This window comes from Carettochelys insculpta, chromosome 4 (assembly GCF_033958435.1).
Source record: "Carettochelys insculpta isolate YL-2023 chromosome 4, ASM3395843v1, whole genome shotgun sequence".
Taxonomy (NCBI): Eukaryota; Metazoa; Chordata; order Testudines; family Carettochelyidae; genus Carettochelys; species Carettochelys insculpta.
The window spans coordinates 43,647,095-43,664,484 of record NC_134140.1 but is presented as its reverse complement, the minus strand read 5'-3'; the positions used below and the strand labels follow the sequence as shown (position 1 = coordinate 43,664,484).

At 41.8% G+C, this 17,390-nt stretch overlaps 1 protein-coding gene across 2 annotated transcripts in view; it reads left to right on the top strand.

Annotated features, from left to right (window-relative positions):
* PDS5A (PDS5 cohesin associated factor A) overlaps window positions 1-17,390 on the top strand; it is a 163,556-nt gene that overhangs the window by 112,646 nt on the left and 33,520 nt on the right. For both annotated transcript variants that reach the window (XM_074992639.1, XM_074992640.1), the window contains exons 17-20: window positions 3,436-3,551; window positions 4,243-4,348; window positions 12,729-12,889; window positions 15,476-15,599. In XM_074992639.1, the coding sequence (XP_074848740.1) occupies window positions 3,436-3,551; window positions 4,243-4,348; window positions 12,729-12,889; window positions 15,476-15,599 (507 nt within the window). The remainder of the gene's footprint in view (window positions 1-3,435; window positions 3,552-4,242; window positions 4,349-12,728; window positions 12,890-15,475; window positions 15,600-17,390) is intronic.

The following is a 17,390-nucleotide window of genomic DNA, read 5'->3' as shown; positions in this document are numbered from 1 at the left end:
TGTAGCTATTTATTTTCAGTATACAGTAAACTTCCTTGTTTAACTGGTATTTGAGTAACCAGCACTCTCAAATAACTGGCATAACTCAGAGCTGAGTAGCTCTGGTCAGGGGGCACTGGACGGGAGCATGGGGAGAGGCTCTCCCCTTTCTCTTTCACAGGGCAAACTGGCTACGATGGGTCCTCTTGTTCCCCATGGAGTCCAGATGTGATCAGGTTGTGGTGCTGGTCACAATCACAGCCATCCTCCCAGTCACCATGGGACACTCTGCTGATGCAATTTACTTCTCTGGTAGAGTTTCCTTGTTTGAAAAAGGCAGTTTTAAGAGTCCTAAGATTTGTATCCCAGATTTTCTCTTTGAAGCATGTTCTTTGATATTACGAGAGTGTAGCTGTACATAACAGATTTCTTGGTTTGTTTGCCGTGGTTACTGGATCTGTGAAGACAAGTGTGGTGGTCCATGGGCTTAGTTGTGTGTAGTTTTCCCTTGTTGAAGCTGATTATGATGTGCAGGCAGTTGATGCTGGTGCAAAAAACGTTCCAAAGAGAGTTTGGTAGAATTTTTAAATTTGGACAGCGTAACACAAACCTGACCTATTGAAAGCCCCTTTACTTAAAGTGCTTGATTATATTTTGTTTAGTTCCGTTAAAGTCCATTGTACATCAATTTCAGCTTGCCATTCTCTTCTCCCAGTGCAGTCCTGTTAAGTTTTCTTTGACCAGACTATAACCAGTTAAAGAGCCCCCTCCAAAGTGGGATTCTTGCATCCTGCTACTAACTCCTTATCTCTATCACATCAAATATAAACTTTGTCTTCACTAGCCATGCTTTCCATGGCCTATGCTCATCCTACTTATCTCATTTGCTGTCAGGATGTCAGCTTCCTTTGGGGTCCAAGATGCCAGCCTCCATGCATCACTGAGTAAATGTTCAAACAGGCACCTTTGATTTTTTTTTTTTTTCTTTTCGTCCCATGCTGGCCCATTTTGAATGAGTTCCATATCCATATTTGCAAAACTAAGTCAATATCTTCCTTCAAATTCCTCCTTACATGTTTTCTGTGCTGTAATATTTATTTTAAAAAAAAAAACTTGACAGCAGGTAGGCTGCTGGTATGCTGAGAACACTTCCTGTGATAATGGCCAACACTGTCTTATTGGTTATGATTCATTGCAATCAGATATCTGCAGCTGGCTCAGGTCAGCTTTTTTGGATTCTTGAGACTGTAAAATAGCAGTGTACGTATTTGGACTCAGGCTGAAACATGAGCTCTGGGACACAATGGTGGAGGAGGATGTTTGAGTGCCAACAGCTACACTGAAGTTTTACAGCCTGCAGCCTGAGTTCCATCAGCCCAAGTCAGCTGTTGTGGGCCAGCCTCTGGTATTGAACTGCAGTGCAGACATACACATTTTTTTTTCTCTTACTTCCATCTGTCTGTACCCATTTAACTCTCCAACTTGAGGTGTCTCTCACAGGACTTTTCTTGTGGTAAGCAGTTAACCACTCCAGGCACTGTCGTTTACCAGAACAGAATGTGAAGCCCCATACCCAGCTAAATTAACTGAATGCTGCCTGAGCCACTCACAGGACACACAGGCTGTGTCTACGTGGGCACAAATCTTTGAAATAGACGTATTTCGAAGATGACTAATGAGGCGCTGAATTGAATATTAAGTGCCTCATTAGCATTAGGATGCTTCCAGCCGTGGCCCTTTGAAAGCATACGGCTTGGCGTGGCTACACGGGGCTCCTTTTCGAAAGGACTCTGACCTTTCGAAATCCTCTTATTTTGATCAGTGATCAGGATAAGGGGATTTTGAAAGGTGCAGGGTCCTTTCGAAAAGGAGCCCATGTAGCCGCGCTGAGCCATGCGCTTTTGAAGCACCGTAGCCAGAAGCGTCCTAATGCCAATGAGGTGCTGAATATTCAATTCGGCGCCTCATTAGTAATCTTCAAAATACAGCTATTTTGAAGATTTGTGCCCGTGTAGACACAGCCACAGAGAAACGCACCAGTGAATCTCTCAAGTCACCAGCCTTGCACCCCCAGAATATACCATCTTTCCCTGGTCAAAAGCCTGACTAGTGTAAATTTATTACCCAGTTGTCTCCCTCCCTCCGTAAAGAGAGGGTGCACGCTCGTTTTTGTAAACTGTGCTGAGATATCCCAACTGCTTCAAGCAAAGCACACTAGTTTAATATTGAGTCTGTTCTGGTCTGGCTATGGTCTGAAGAAGCGGGTCTGTCCCACGAAAGCTCACCTAATAAACTATTTTGCTAGTCTTTAAAGTGCTACTTGACTGCTTTTTGTTTTGAAAGTGTATAGACTAGCACGGCTTCCTCTCTGTTACTAGTTTGGGTAAAATATAGAAAAGATTTATTAATTACAGAGATGTTAAGTGGTTATGAGTGGTGAGCACAAAAGGTCAGAGATATTTACCAAAGAAAATAAAAGATACGTGCATCGTCTGTCTTAAACCGTATTAGATTAGACAGTATTTGAGTGAAACAGTTTTCCTCTCCCCATTGGATGTTACAGGTAGGATGCAGTTCTTGGTACACAGGCTGATCCTTTAAGCCTCGGACCAGTCTCCTCAGTCCCAATCTTTGTCTTCCTAGCATCCCAGTTTACGTAGAGGAGGAAAAAGGAAAAAAAAAGCCACTATCCCCTATTTTATATCATTCATTCCTGTGCCTAGAAAAAATTAGTCCTAATATGTTCTGGTGGGCTTTGTTGAGGCACAGCTGCTTGCAAAGCTCTTTTACAGCATTGTAAATCCCTTTTAACTTCCCTGCTGATTGAGTTGTTTAAGACCCTCCTGGGAGTATATGACCACCTTTGTTGTCGCAGTAGAACTGGAACTAGAAGATTCTCAAAACACAGCAGCAATCCTACCACGAAATCTCCTAATTTGATATACAATTATGACATACATATTTTAACAAAACAATGAGTTTCAGCAGGTTGTGACTTTTTATGTGATATCTTTCATGGAATGATTTCTATTACATAAATCATATCTATATGGCAGGGTGATAATGAGGTTCCAAAATGTTGCTTTGAGGTGTAGAGTGCCATACTAAGTAATTGATTTTTCTTATGTAATTGGGTGGAGTGCTTAATCCATTAGCTGTTTGCATAAAAAAACTGTATCAGACTTACAAAGGTTATTTAGACACTTAAAGGAGCAGATGGGAATGTACACAGAGTTACAAAATTGCATATAAACCTCACTCACATGGCTCTGATTAAAAGTCCATGGTAGCCACAGCCCATCCTTTTCAAGGATTTGTATGAACTATATGCCTGGCTTCTGAAGAATTTACTTTTGTTTGTCATTATTTCTGCAAATATAAAATATCTAGCACTTAATTAAAATTTACATAATAAGTTTTGCTTCTAGTATAACACTTTTCTTTTCCTTTTTATAGCGGGAGATAGCCCGGAAGCTTGCAAATCCTAAGCAGCCAACAAATCCTTTCCTGGAGATGGTCAAATTTCTTTTGGAAAGAATTGCCCCAGTGCACATTGACTCAGAAGCCATTAGGTAGGCTGGGAGAGCATACTGACCCATTACTGACTTTAAAGTGGATGTTAATATCAGGAGTATCTTTCATATTAATTTACCTCGGGTACAGAATTAGCTATCTGCATTTTAAAAAAAAAAAGCTTGTTTATGTATTTTTTCTTCAGATTCATAAGTCTAGAAAAACTTGTCAATTTCTGGTATTTTTTTCAAGGGTTAGAGGTGCATATTGTTGAAACTTGAATATAAAAGGTCCTATCTGTAACTTGCCTATTTGAAGGCCTTATCTCAGGATAGTAGGCATATGTAATTTCCATGTAACTGACACTGGACACAGAATGCTATCTAATAATTGAATCAGTTACTTTTTCTTTGTGGGTTTGAGGAGGAGGAGAATTTTGGGGTTCTGTTTGTGACTTTAAGGGGCACTTGATTACAGTAATCCCTCAATGTACACAGAGGTTGCGTCCTGGGCAACCTCTGTGTACATCAAATTTTGCATAAATTGGGGTGGGTGGTTTCTGGAGAGCCCCAGAATTCCCCAGGCTGGAGAAGTCGGGGTGGGGGAAGCCATGCAGCCCCTGGCTTCTCCTAGCTGGGGGAGGCGCACAGCTGCTTGTGCCACAGTTTCTCCCAGCTGGGGGAGGATGGTAGTTTCAATTTGTGCTTAACTTGAGTTTAAAAAATATATCTTTATTTTAATTTATTTTAGCGCACTAGTAAAGCTGATGAATAAATCAATAGAGGGAACGGCTGATGATGAAGAGGAGGGTGTAAGTCCTGATACTGCCATTCGTGCAGGACTTGAACTTCTCAAGGTATTCTACCACGATATATATTAGTTTTCTTACACTGTAGTTATGGAATCCCAGCATAGCTTCAACAAATTATCAAATTTTTGGAAACAGTCTAAAAAGTCACTACATCATGAAATATGTTTTATTAAGAAGAGTAATGCAAAAGTACCAATATGCAATCTCTAGCCAAAGCCTGTTGTTTTTAGGTGTGGCTAGTCTCTGACCTTTAGCTTCTCCCTACAGGAGAGATCTAATATTGGCTAAAAAGGAGAGGCAGCTGGAAAATCCTTCCCCACTGTTAATGTCCATTTCCTCCACAGCATTTGCATTATAAAGACTGAAAATAGTGAAGTATTACAGCAGATTTTATTTAATATGAAGATTTGCTAAGAGGAATCCAAAGCATCTCTGTAATTACTCTCTGAATTTGCCCTTGTCTGTCAGTAGAAAGAGTTGCATCCTTCAGTGACTGCTAGAGATGCTGAAGGATTTAGTCAACATTTTCTGCTATAATCCATGAGACCCTCCCCTAGTACGTAGGAGCATGGAACAGTTGTCCAGTTGCATCCCACAGTAATAGTGTAACAAATAGTATTCTGATCTGTTGTAGTGGGGTCCCAGATTTTCCACCTCTAGGGGAGCTGAATCTGATAGCATTGACCTGAAGTCCTTATGGATCCAGTTGATGCAAGCACTTTATACCTACAATAATTCAAGTCAGAGGTGTCTTTCTGCATGCAACCTTGTTGCCATTTCTCTTCTTATCTATATGGGCCCAGTACATCACCACACCTTGACTTCCCTCACTATCTCAGTACTCAGTTCCATATGGAGGCTTAGGCCAGAGGGACTGCTGGAACCAGTGTAGGCATACCAGTACAATGGTGGAGAACAGGGTAATTGTGCCTAAATAGAATGTCTCCTCCAGCCAGGCTGCTTCTCAGTCTTGGAAGCAGCATCTGGGCTCTGCTAGAACTACAATTTCCTGGATCTCTTCTGGAGCCTTTGTGCTTCTGGGACTGCTTCCAGGTGGAAGATTTCAGTGGCACAAAATTATCCAGAGAGCAAAATTTCCCCTCTAAATGTGGTCAGAGGGGAGTGAAGCAGAGGGAAGGAACTGTATGAAGGAGGCCCATTCTGGTTTTCCCCTCGCACAAGGGAATCAATCACCCCAAAAGATCATAAGCCTCCAAAAATGCTTTCAAGGCATGTTGAGGGAAAGTTTAAGAAAACAGAATTTTAAATATCAGCAATACTTTATATGCACAAATTGAATTCTGTACTCAAAAGCCTGCTGCTGAATTTTCTTGGATGGTGAATTAGATCTGTAAGCAATACAATTTTGGCTCTGTGTTTAGCTTTAATGAGTTACAATGGTGTCATGCACAATTTTGCTTCTCATTAAACTCATACATTTCATTTTTGATACAGGCTTTTAAATTTCAGAGGTTTAGACCTGAAAAGTGACTCAGAGAGGAAGAATTTTGCATTTCATTTAATAAGATAGAAAAAGTTGGTAAATATCGCTAACTTCAGATGTCATAAAGCATTATGACACAATATTTCGTAATTTTAGTTTTTTAAATACCACCAACAGCATTGTAGGCTCTTAGTAAGGCATGTAAGAACCTGTCTCATATCTTCACTGATTTGTTTGCTGCATATAGATTGGGGGCGAGGGAACAAATATTTTATTTATTCATATTTTGGGTCATTTACCATAAGACTTTACAATTACATAGTCTTTACACATGCAGGTATGCTTCTTAATACAGAATAAATAATATTTACCAATATAATGTGTATTGACCATATAGTGTTATATCATTAACTACTATGTAGATTGTACAATGTCTGTTAACATCAAGATGAGGGATGGTAGGTGACAAAAGCACTGTGACTGAAGCACATTTTAGCATGTACTTATACAATTACACATTTGGATTATTTCTTAATGATGTTTAAAGTTTTTACTCGTCCAGTGTTAGCATTCCTCTTAGAAGAGGGCTAAGGAGGGAAGGGTCCTTCAGAAGAATAATATTTCGAGGACTGTCTTAGAGTGCTGTGATATGGCAGATGAACACATCTAGAAAGAATCCCAGAGAGATGAACACTCATAGATGAACATGGGAAATTAGCCATGAAATTTAAATGGCATGAGGAGTATGTGTTGTATAGCTGAAGGAGCCAAGGTTCGTAGGATGGGGGGAAAACTTTTTTTCTTCTGCATGCTCTACCTCAGGACAAGAAGCAATAGACTTATATTACTGGAAGGAGGTTTAGGTTGGACACCAGGAAATACTTCCTAATGGTCAGGATAGGAGTTATTTGAACAAATTTCTAGGGAGGTTGTGGAAACTCAGTCCTTGGAGGTTTTCAAGAGCAGGTTAAGCAAGTACCTATGAGGAATGTTTTTTGGTTACTTAGTCCTATTGTGACTGCAGAGGACTGGACTAGATGATTATTGAGATTCCTTCCAGTCCTACACATCTATGAGTCTATGAATGTGCACCTGTGTACTCTTGAGCAGAGATTTTTGTTACCAGTGTCCACAGGTCTGTGTGTGTGCCTTTGATGTTTCTGTGCTCCAGTATGAATGGGTGGGGAAAGAGCGGCAGACTCACTGCCACTCCAGTTTCTCCTGTCACTTAAAATGGCATGTACGTACATCTAATAGCTGGCTAGCCTTCTTGCTTTATATTTTTTATTTCTTTGCAGTGGGTGTAGGAAAGCCCTCATCTTCATTCTCTTATTTCATTTGGTTGATTTGCCCCCTCCCCCCCCCGGCCCTGATTTATGGGTTATACCCCAAGCTTCAGACTCTCAGAACTACCACCAGTCTTTTCCTTGCATGATGGACACTTGAGCTCCATCTACTGCTTGGGAGAAACTCGTATCCCCTTCATATGTAAGATCTGCTCATGATTTATAGGTAGATCTGAAAAACTGAAGGAGGACAGGTTATAGCTCCTGTTGATGTAGAACGTTCTGAGTTCCCAGGGTCTGAGTCACTCTTTCCACCCCCAAATTGCATTCGGTATTTATAGAGCCCTTGGGGGACTGTCACTGCTGCTGATGTTCAGAATTTCGCAGACCATAAATAAAGAAGAGATCCCATTCCCTGGAATGAAAAAATGGCAGTCACCCTCTTAGTCGGGATTTTAGGAGACCTTGCATTCCTAGCGGGTCTTTGCCCACGAAAGCTTATGCTCCAAAATATCTGTTAGTCTATTAGGTGCCACAGGACTTCTTGTTATTCCTATTTAAGTTATTGTAAGGGTTTTATCAAATTCACAATCCACTTTGATCAGTTTCCCGGATGTAGGTTTTTAAAACTCATAAATGCCGTGTTTTTAGCTATTTAAATCTGAAATTTCATAGTTTTGTAATTGTAGAGGTCATGATCCAAAAAGGTGGGTGTGCCATGTGGAAGGGGTCATAAGGTCATGGTTGAGGGGGTGTCAAGCAGGATCTTGGGGGAATCCCCTCCTCAGCCCAAAGAATGGAATTAACCCTTTCAGTACCAGTGTGGCGCTAGTGCACCCCATCATTGGGATTTGCAGTACTGTTACTCTACCTTCTTTGTCGAGTTATTGCTCCTGTGCATTCCAAGTTGGATGAGCGCTGGCACATGCTCAGTTGCCGGAAGCTTTTTTGCCCTAGCCAGTGGCCATAGGGTCAGTGTGGCACCCACTGAAGTGGTGCTGATATGGTGACCATACATGCCCCATCCGACTACCTCCCTCTCAGTTCCTTCTCTAAGGCATCTGTCAGATGGCACCATGATTTGATCATGAAGTGCAGGTATCGATGCTGGCGTGAGGCGGGAACCTGTACTCTCCGAGGCTGCCCTCATCACCAGAGGCTTTCAACACAGCACAGACCCTCTTACAGGTTACAGTGCTGGCATCAACACTGCACCGGGGTCTACATGGCCGCTGGAGGCCAGTGCTACAAGATTCCATCTCGGAAGAGAATGTGGCAAAAGCAAAAGCCGCTATTGATCCTGCTTCATTGGACTAACTGACAACGGAAGAAGAAACCTCTTCTTATTTCTAACTGCAGATCTCTTCCTCCTTGCCAGATGCAGTTGTTATGCCTCCTTAAGCATCTTATACAAATAGTTTCAAGATTTTACAAAAAAGATAGGAAGGACCTTGCAAATTCTGTTAGAGGATATATCAGAACCCCAACATGCTTTGTTAGACATCCCCCATACAATACCTCAGAGCAAAATTTCCTTGCCCAACCTGTATGGTACAGCAGTCATCAACCACAATATCATATGTGTAAATTGAATGGTGAACAAATACTGTATCCTGCTTGGAGTATTTTTTTAATTACTCTACCTCTGAATCCCAGTGGTGGAAGCCATCACGAACAAAACAGGCAACATTTATCCTGTTGAACACCATCAAACAAGGAGATGAAATAACTAGCTCTTCTGAGCTTCTAGAGTTGTTACTTGGCTTCCTTTCAATTTGTGGTAGTCAGTTTCCAACCCATGATGGCAAAATATTATTTTACATATCATTTCAAGTTCTCATTTTTTTCCTCATCTGCTACAGGACCAGAGGGAACAATTCCAGGCTCTCATAACAGAAGGTTAGATAATTGCCAAAGCATCTCCACATACCTCACTTCATGCAGCCTGTACAGCTCCATGTTCTGTGGCCGTGGTTATATACCAGGCTTTTGGGCTGCAGTCTTTTTGCCTCCACTGGGCAATACAAAATGCTCTTGGGATCTCCTCTATGGAGGACCCAAATTTGTTTAATATCGCTACAGACTAATGCCTTTATTCACTTTAGGACTTTGGGATGACACTACAATCTTTGCATCTGTACATCTCCATCAAAGAAAAAATACAGTAAATCCCAGTCAGTGCAGTGCTCTCACCCACTACTCTACCAGTCCGCCTGATTGGTCGAAACTCTCCAAAAGAAGCTTAAGTATGCTAAGAAAGAGCCATGTTCTACAGTGACTTCTGAGTTGCCAACATCCTCAAAATAACCTTTTTGACTTGTTGATTTAGGGTCAGGTGATTGCTCCTTTTGTATTTGTATCGTCTAGGGGACCCACTGTTTTTTTTATCAGGCTTCCTGCTTCTAATGTATTTATAAAACATTTTGTTATTACTTTTTGAGCTTTGGGCTAGCTGTTCCTCAAAATCTTTTTTGGCTTTCCTAATTACAGTTTTACACTTAATTTGGTAGTGTTTATGTTCCTTTCTATTTACCTCACTAGGATTTGCCTTCCACCTTTTGAAAGATGCCTTTTTATCCCTCACTGTTTGTTTTACATGGGTGTTAACCCATGGTGGCTCTTTTTTCGGTCTATTAGTATGTTTTTTAATTTGGGGTATACATTTAAGTTGGACCTCTATTATAGTGTCTTTGAGAAGCTTCCTTGCAGCTTGCAGGGTTTTTGTCCTAGTCACTCTGGCTTTTAATTTCCGTTTAACTAACCTTCTAATTTTTGCATAGTCCCCCCTTTTGAAATTAAATGCCAGAGTATTGGACTGCTGAGGTGTTCTTCCCACCACAGGAATATTAGATGTTCTTATGTTATGATCACTATTCCCAAGCAGTCCTGTAATCGTGACCTTGTGGACCAGATCATGCGCACCGCTCAGTATTAAATAGAGAATTGCCCCTCCCCTTGTGGGTTCCCATACCAGCTGCTCCAAGAAGCAGTCATTAATGGCACCGAGAAATCTTATTTCTGCATCTCGTACTGATGTGACATGTACCCAGTCAATATGGGGATAATTGAAATCCCCCATTACTATTGAGTGTTTTATTTTGGTAGCCCCTCTGCTCTTCCTTAACATTTCAATATCACTGTCACTGTCCTGATCAGGCAGTTGATAATATATCCCTACTGCTATATTCTTAGTAGAGCTTGGAATTATTGTCCAGAGTGATTCTAGGGAATGGAGGGATATGGAGATCTGCCTTCAGGATGTTTGTTTTCATACAGCCAAACATCTCTCCACAATTGTTTACCTTTATTCAATATCATTTCTACAGTACAGCAGGCCTGATTGCAAATTCTGGGCCATTAGGATAGCTGGTACATTTGTGACATCCTTAGCAAGACTACATTCCCATGTTTTCAAGCCTTCCTGAAAACCCATCTAATAAATGTGGTGAGAGACTGGAGAGATTTGGTGCAGTTCTTTGCTCATAGCAAGAATTACATGTAGTGTGTTGGGGGACCCACAGAGAGGGTCAGGTTAGCCACGAAATGTGATCTTTTCTGGAATCTTTGTTTGATCGCATTATGCTGGAGTTGAGAGTGATCAGACTGACCTACAGACTGTTGCCCCCTCACATTCATGGTCAGGCAGTCACAGTGCTGTTAAAGAACATGGTGGTAGGGAGTTGAGGTTGGTAAGGTAATCTTTTGTAGATATTTACATAAGAACATAAGAATGGCCATACTGGGTCAGACCAAAGTTCCATCCAGCCCAGTATCCTGTCTGCCGACAGTGGCCAATGCCAGGTGCCCCAGAGAAGGAGAACAGAAGACAATGATCAAGTGATTTATCTCCTGCCCTTGTTCTGAAGGCTAGGGCACCATACTTTACCCCTGGCTAATAGCCATTTATGGACCTAACCTGCAAAAATATATCGAGCTCTTTTTTAAACCCTGATAGAGTCCTGGCCTTCACAGCCTCCTCCAGCAAGGAGTTCCACAGGTTGACTGTGCGCTGTGTGAAGAAAAATTTCCTTGTATTAGTTTTGAACCTACTACCCATCAATTTCATTTGGTGTCCCCTAGTTCTTGTATTATGGGAAAAGGTAAATAACAGGTAGAACATGATGGCAGTCTACGACATCAGCAAGCAGGGAGGGGTATATTCTCTGCAATTGTGCAGAGAAGCCATCAACCTCTGGAATTTGTGTATACCTCTGGAAATTTCCCTGATTGCCATCCATCTGCCAGGGCTTCTGAACACCTTGGCAGACTCCTTTAAATCTTTCTCCGGAGAATACAAGTGGGACCTTTATGGCCCTGTGATCTCAGCCTTGTTTCTGGCAATGTGAACAAAAAGTGAAAGTAGTCCTGCTCTAGAGTGGGGTTTGCAGCCTGTGTTCTCTGAGTGACACCTTCCTTGTGTTTGCAATCTCTGTAATCAATAGGAAATTTTCCTTATGTGATCTGAGATGTTGGTTGTGGTAGACTAGGAGTTCTTAAAATCTTCCGGGGTCTCTCTCTTATCTTAAGGTCCACCCAACAGCCGCCAGTGTGTTCCACACAACAGTGGGTATCTACTCTATGTTCTCATATTTAGTCACATCCTAGTTCCTGAATGGCTTATTCAGGATCTTCCCTCCAGTGGTGAAGCCCAGGTCACCCTATGACTTTTGAGATTACTCAAATGAGGGAAAAGTGCTGCTTGCATAGGTTGGGCTATGTCTTACATAAATGCATTCAAATATTGAAAAATCCAATATTAAAAAAAAAAAGCGAATAGATGGGGAGCACTGAAAAACTAAATATTAATAAATTAATTTTAAAGTGCATCTTTGACTTGTGTTGCAAAAAAGTACCTTATGTGAAATGGCATAGACATGCTCCTGTGATTTCTCATAAAGGCTGCGTCTACACGTGCACGCTACTTCGAAGTAGCGGCAGTAACTTCGAAATAGCGCCCGTCACGTCTACACGTGTTGGGCGCTATTTCGAAGTTGAAATCGACGTTAGGCGGCGAGACGTCGAAGTCGCTAACCCCATGAGCGGATGGGAATAGCGCCCTACTTCGACGTTCAACATCGAAGTAGGGACGTGTAGACGATCCGCGTCCCGCAACATCGAAATAGCGGGGTCCTCCATGGCGGCCATCAGCTGGGGGGTTGAGAGATACTCTCTCTCCAGCCCTTGCGGGGCTCTGTGGTCACCGTGGGCAGCAGCCCTTAGCCCAGGGCTTCTGGCTGCTGCTGCTGCAGCTGGGGGTCCGTGCTGCATATACAGGGTCTGCAACTAGTTGTTGGCTCTGTGTATCTTGCACTGTTTAATGAAAGTGTGTCTGGGAGGGGCCCTTTAAGGGAGCGGCTTGCTGTTGAGTCCGCCCCGTGACCCTGTCTGCAGCTGTGCCTGGCTCCCTTATTTCGATGTGTGCTACTTTGGCGTGTAGACGTTCCCTCGCTGTGCCTATTTCGATGTTGGGCTGAGCAACGTCGAAGTTGAACATCGACGTTGCCAGCCCTGGAGGACGTGTAGACGTTATTCATCGAAATAGCCTATTTCGATGTCACAACATCGAAATAAGCTATTTCGAAGTTGGGTGCACGTGTAGACGTAGCCAAAGAAACATAAGTGGAAACCATTTTGTTTGTTAGTAATCCATTCTGCATGCGCAAAAACATTTTTTGGTTTTGCTGTGTATCTACAGGTTTTGTCTTTCACACATCCTACCTCGTTCCACTCTGCAGAGACATATGAGTCTCTCCTACAGTGCCTCAGGATGGAAGATGATAAGGTAGCTGAGGCAGCTATTCAGATTTTCAGAAACACGGGCCACAAAATAGAAACAGACCTGCCGCAGATAAGATCGTGAGTGTATTTCTTCGCATACTGGTAGTGCTTTTAACACTTAAGTCTGTCCCCTCCTTCAATCTATTCACCATGTTGCTACTAAAATAATTTTCTTCTCCTGTGGCTGTGAACGTGTATACCTTTTACCCTATCACCTTGATCCCTTTACTGGTTCCCTGTCTCTTTCCACATTTAAATTCTTTGTCCTGCCTTAATTTTTATGCATTTGTTGTAGATAATGGTATAAATGCATTTTTCAAAAAATTTCCTTACACTAGATTCTGGTTTTGACTGTACATTTTGTCTCCCATTTTAAAACAGCAACAACAAATATATTATAAAGATTTAATTGAAATGCCCAATGTTATTTCTACCTAATGCTTTCCTTCATGCAGCCTCTCCCATCTTTTTGAGATATGGAGAAAAGATAACCGCTGAAGTTCAAAAACTCTGGCTGTTATGGACCAACTTGGAAACCACTTCAAAAGATATGAAGTTCTAACAAGAACACCTGCCAGTCATTGAACAAGATTTTGCAGATGTGGTGGTAGAAACAAAGAACCATTTTTTTGCCTCTCTCACAGCAAGATAGGCATTTTAAAAAAAACTTTTTTTGTTTGTTTTTTTGAGTATAGATTTGCACCACCAGTGTGCTGGCCAGCTTCTCTTCTGCTTCTGTTGTTTCAGGCCCTCTGTAAATCAAGGTGACCTGTGAGGCAGAAACTGTGGAGGAGTCCAGGGGGCAGTTCACTGGTGGTTGGGTTCCAGAGTAGTCCAGTCTTTCACCAGTCCATCAACAGTAGTCTGTCAGTAGAAAGGAGTTCTCCCTCAGATCCTTTTGGAACTCCTCAGGTCCCTCTTGTTTCTGAGAGAGACCCTCAGAACAGGTCCTTAGCCTAGAAAAGGGAGATGAGCCCCATCAAGAAAGCAGAGGAGCCAGTGGTCAGTCTGAGACCTATGATAACATCAGGATCCTCTACCTCCACCGCAATCCCATACAGAAAACTAAGTATGTGCCTAACTACAGTTTTTTTCTAGAACCATCTGGGGTAGGCCCTTGGTGACCATGAATTCCTGGCTCGTTTAAGATAGCTCATTGTCTGTGTGGATGCTGTTTACTAAGCATCGTTAGCCTGGACAACTCCAGTACGACCACAGCAAGGAACTTAGTAGATCCCAAAAGGTTTTCACTGTGGCAGTGGAGTGATTTGTAAGGCATGTTGGTTCCAACTTTATTGGACTCATAAGGTGAAGCCATCTTGTCCCTTTCCAGGTCCCCTGCTCTCAACAGAGAGGGTAGAATCTTAATTCTCATGTGACTACAGAAAGAGGCAAGGGCCTTTTTACCGACCTCCACAGCATTGTCATCCATCCTTGCCACATACCCGACACACACAATACACACTCATGTTCAACCCACCTCATCAGCAAATAGCATGCTCCCTGACCTCCAGCATCTTTTCTTTCTGGGTGGGGTCCCTTTGGTTTCTCCTAGAGCTCCTGCTTGTGAAGATTGGGGTGGGGACACAATGGTCAGAGTCACTTTCATGGCACTGCATGACCTTTTCCAGGATTCAACCCTACTTCTCGTAATGTGCTTATTTTCGGCTCACTCTTCCCACCTTGATGTTGTCTTCATTTTTACTTCTCTCACTCGTTTTTGTACCCTGTTTCATACTGCTCTTTGTGTGGAGTGACCTTTGATTGACAGTACAGGGAGTCGTCAATCTTAATATTGTCTTGAATCTGAGCCCACTACTTTTATCTAGCTGTATACAATCAACCTCTAATAACATATTTCAAAACTTCATTTGTTATAATAATTATGGTCTGTCCCTTTTTCATCTGTTCACTGTTTCAAAAGATTATGTGATTTCTATTGTAAATTCTTTGTGGCAGAGATGGGGGGTGGGATCTCTATTTGGTATTGTGACAAAAATTGTGACATTATATCAATAGTCAAATAACATGATTCTTCTAAAACCACTGATAGTTCCGGTACTATCACAAGACAATGCAGTGATCTGACACATCCTTTGAAAGTTGGGAGTAATGCCTATTTATATTGGAGAACTCACAATTCTCCTGAATCCTTATTCACTTAATGAAACCTACTATGGAGGACTTAACTAGTTAAGAGGAAGTCATTCAGACAGACATCTGTAAATCACTAGTTTGTAATACTCTACTCACATTGTGAACGTACTTTTGTATTTATCCAGTTTTTCTACTTTTTTTTAATTGTGACTTCATGGTTCCAATGCTACAAACAATACTTTGATTTGTTCTTGCTACTTCTACGCATATTGTATGGGCTTTTATTAGTGAAATGTGAATGCTAAATAACCTAATTACTGTTGAAGTATATTGAGCTTTTTAAATATATGATACAGTTGCTAGATGAGTCAGCTGCTTACTTGCATTTGTTTCATTATTGTCCTTTCTGAACAGCTTTCAAAAGAGTTCTTGATGCTGAAGGTTTACATTCTGTGATCAGGGATCTTCATTGAGTTGAGTGAATTGTAAGAGTTCAACCTGTCAATATTAATAGAATTTTTTTGTTATGAGTATTGTATTTTGAAGTACTGTGTTTAATTTTTGCAGGACGTTAATTCCTATTTTGCATCAGAAAGCAAAGAGAGGTACTCCTCACCAAGCAAAACAGGCTGTCCACTGTATACACGCCATATTCTCAAATAAAGAAGTACAGCTTGCACAGATCTTTGAGGTATGTTTGCCAAATTGGTATTTTTATTAAATTTTGTTCAAATAATTTGGATGTCTTGTACTTTTTAAAATTTTTCAGTTAAGAACGCTTACTTCATTTTGATTGCTGTAGAATCCCATGCATAATTCAAGAGCTAGAAGACTGATTTAAACCCTTCCTTCTGAAACTCTGTGCTTAAGCTGTTTCTAATAAAACTTACAAATGCAAAGTGCAAATACATGCTCCTCCATTGTCCTCAGTGACAATGTTTGGACACTGAGTAACACTTCTAGCATACATAAAGAAAATATTCCCTCTCAGTATTCTGGCAACTATTGTGATGAAAGGGAAGTGCATGTCACTTATGTTTTGAGAGAAGGCTCTGTTCATAGATGTTTTCAAGCTTTGTCTCTTAATTCTCTCCACCTAATTATGATCATAGAATCATAGGGTTGGAAGAGACCTCAGGAGGTCGAGTCCAACCCCCACACTGAAAGCAGAACCAATCCCAACTAAACAACAAGAAGTCCTGTGGCACCTTATATTTTAACACGTGTTTTGGAGCATAAGCTTTTGTGGGCAAGGACCCGCTTCATCGGACTTTTTGTTGTTCTCAAAGATACAGACTAACACATCTACCTCTCTGATACAATCCCAACTAAATCATCCCAGCCGGGGCTCTGTCAAGCCGAAACTTAACGACCTCTAGGAAAGGAGATTCTACCATCTCCCTAGGTAATCTGTTCCAGAGCTTCGCCACACTCCTAGTGGAATAGTTTTTCCTAGTATCCAGTGGAGACCTCTCCCACCATAACTTGAAACCATTGATCCTTATTCTGTCATCTGTCACCTCTGAGAACAGCCTCTCTCTCTCCTCTTTGGAACACCGCTCCCCCCGCTTTAAATAGTTGAAGGCTCCTCTCAATCCCTCCTCCCTCTTCTGAAGACTGGATAAGTCCAAATCCCTCAGCCTCTCCTCAAAAATCATGTGCTTCAGCTCCCCTGTCATTTTGTTGTCTTCTGCTGGGCTCTCTCCAGTGCATCCACATTTCAGTAAAGGGGTCCCAGAATTGGACGTAGTACTCCAGGTGAACCCTCACCGCTGCTAAATAAAGGGGAATAATCACTTCCATAGATCTGCTGGCAGTGTTGCCTATTAATGCACACCAGTATGCCATTAGCTTTTTTGGCTATCGGGGTACTCTGTTAGCTCACATCAACTCTCTTACCTACTTTGCTATCCAGCTTCTCATCCACCATAATCACCAGGTCTTTTTCTGTAGAGCTGCTGCTTAGCCAGTTGTTTCCCACCTTGTAGTGGTGCTTGGGATTCCTCTGTCCTAAGTGCGGGACTCTGCACATGTCTTTGTTGAATCTCAGAATTCTTTTGGTGCAATACTCCTTTGTCTAGGTCTCCCTGGACCCTATCCCTACCCTCCAGCATATCAACCTTTCTTTCTAGTTTAGTGTCATCCGCAAATTTGCTGGGGGTGCAATCCACCCCCTCATCCAGGTCATTAATAAAGGCATTGAACAAAACCAGCACCAGAATTGACTCTTGGGATATCTCACTTGATACCAGGCGCCAACCAGACAGAGCTGTTGGTCACTGCCTGTTGAGCCGGATGCTCTGTTCAGCTTTTTGTCCACCTTACAGTTCATTTATCCAAGCTCTTTAGCATGCTGTCCCTGCGGTATTAAATGCTGCCTTGCATCCAAAAACTGTTCATTTTCTCTTTATGGAATACAGAGTTTCTCTTTATGGAATACAGAGTTGATAAGTGATCAGTCTCTTTACGTCTGTTCACAGGA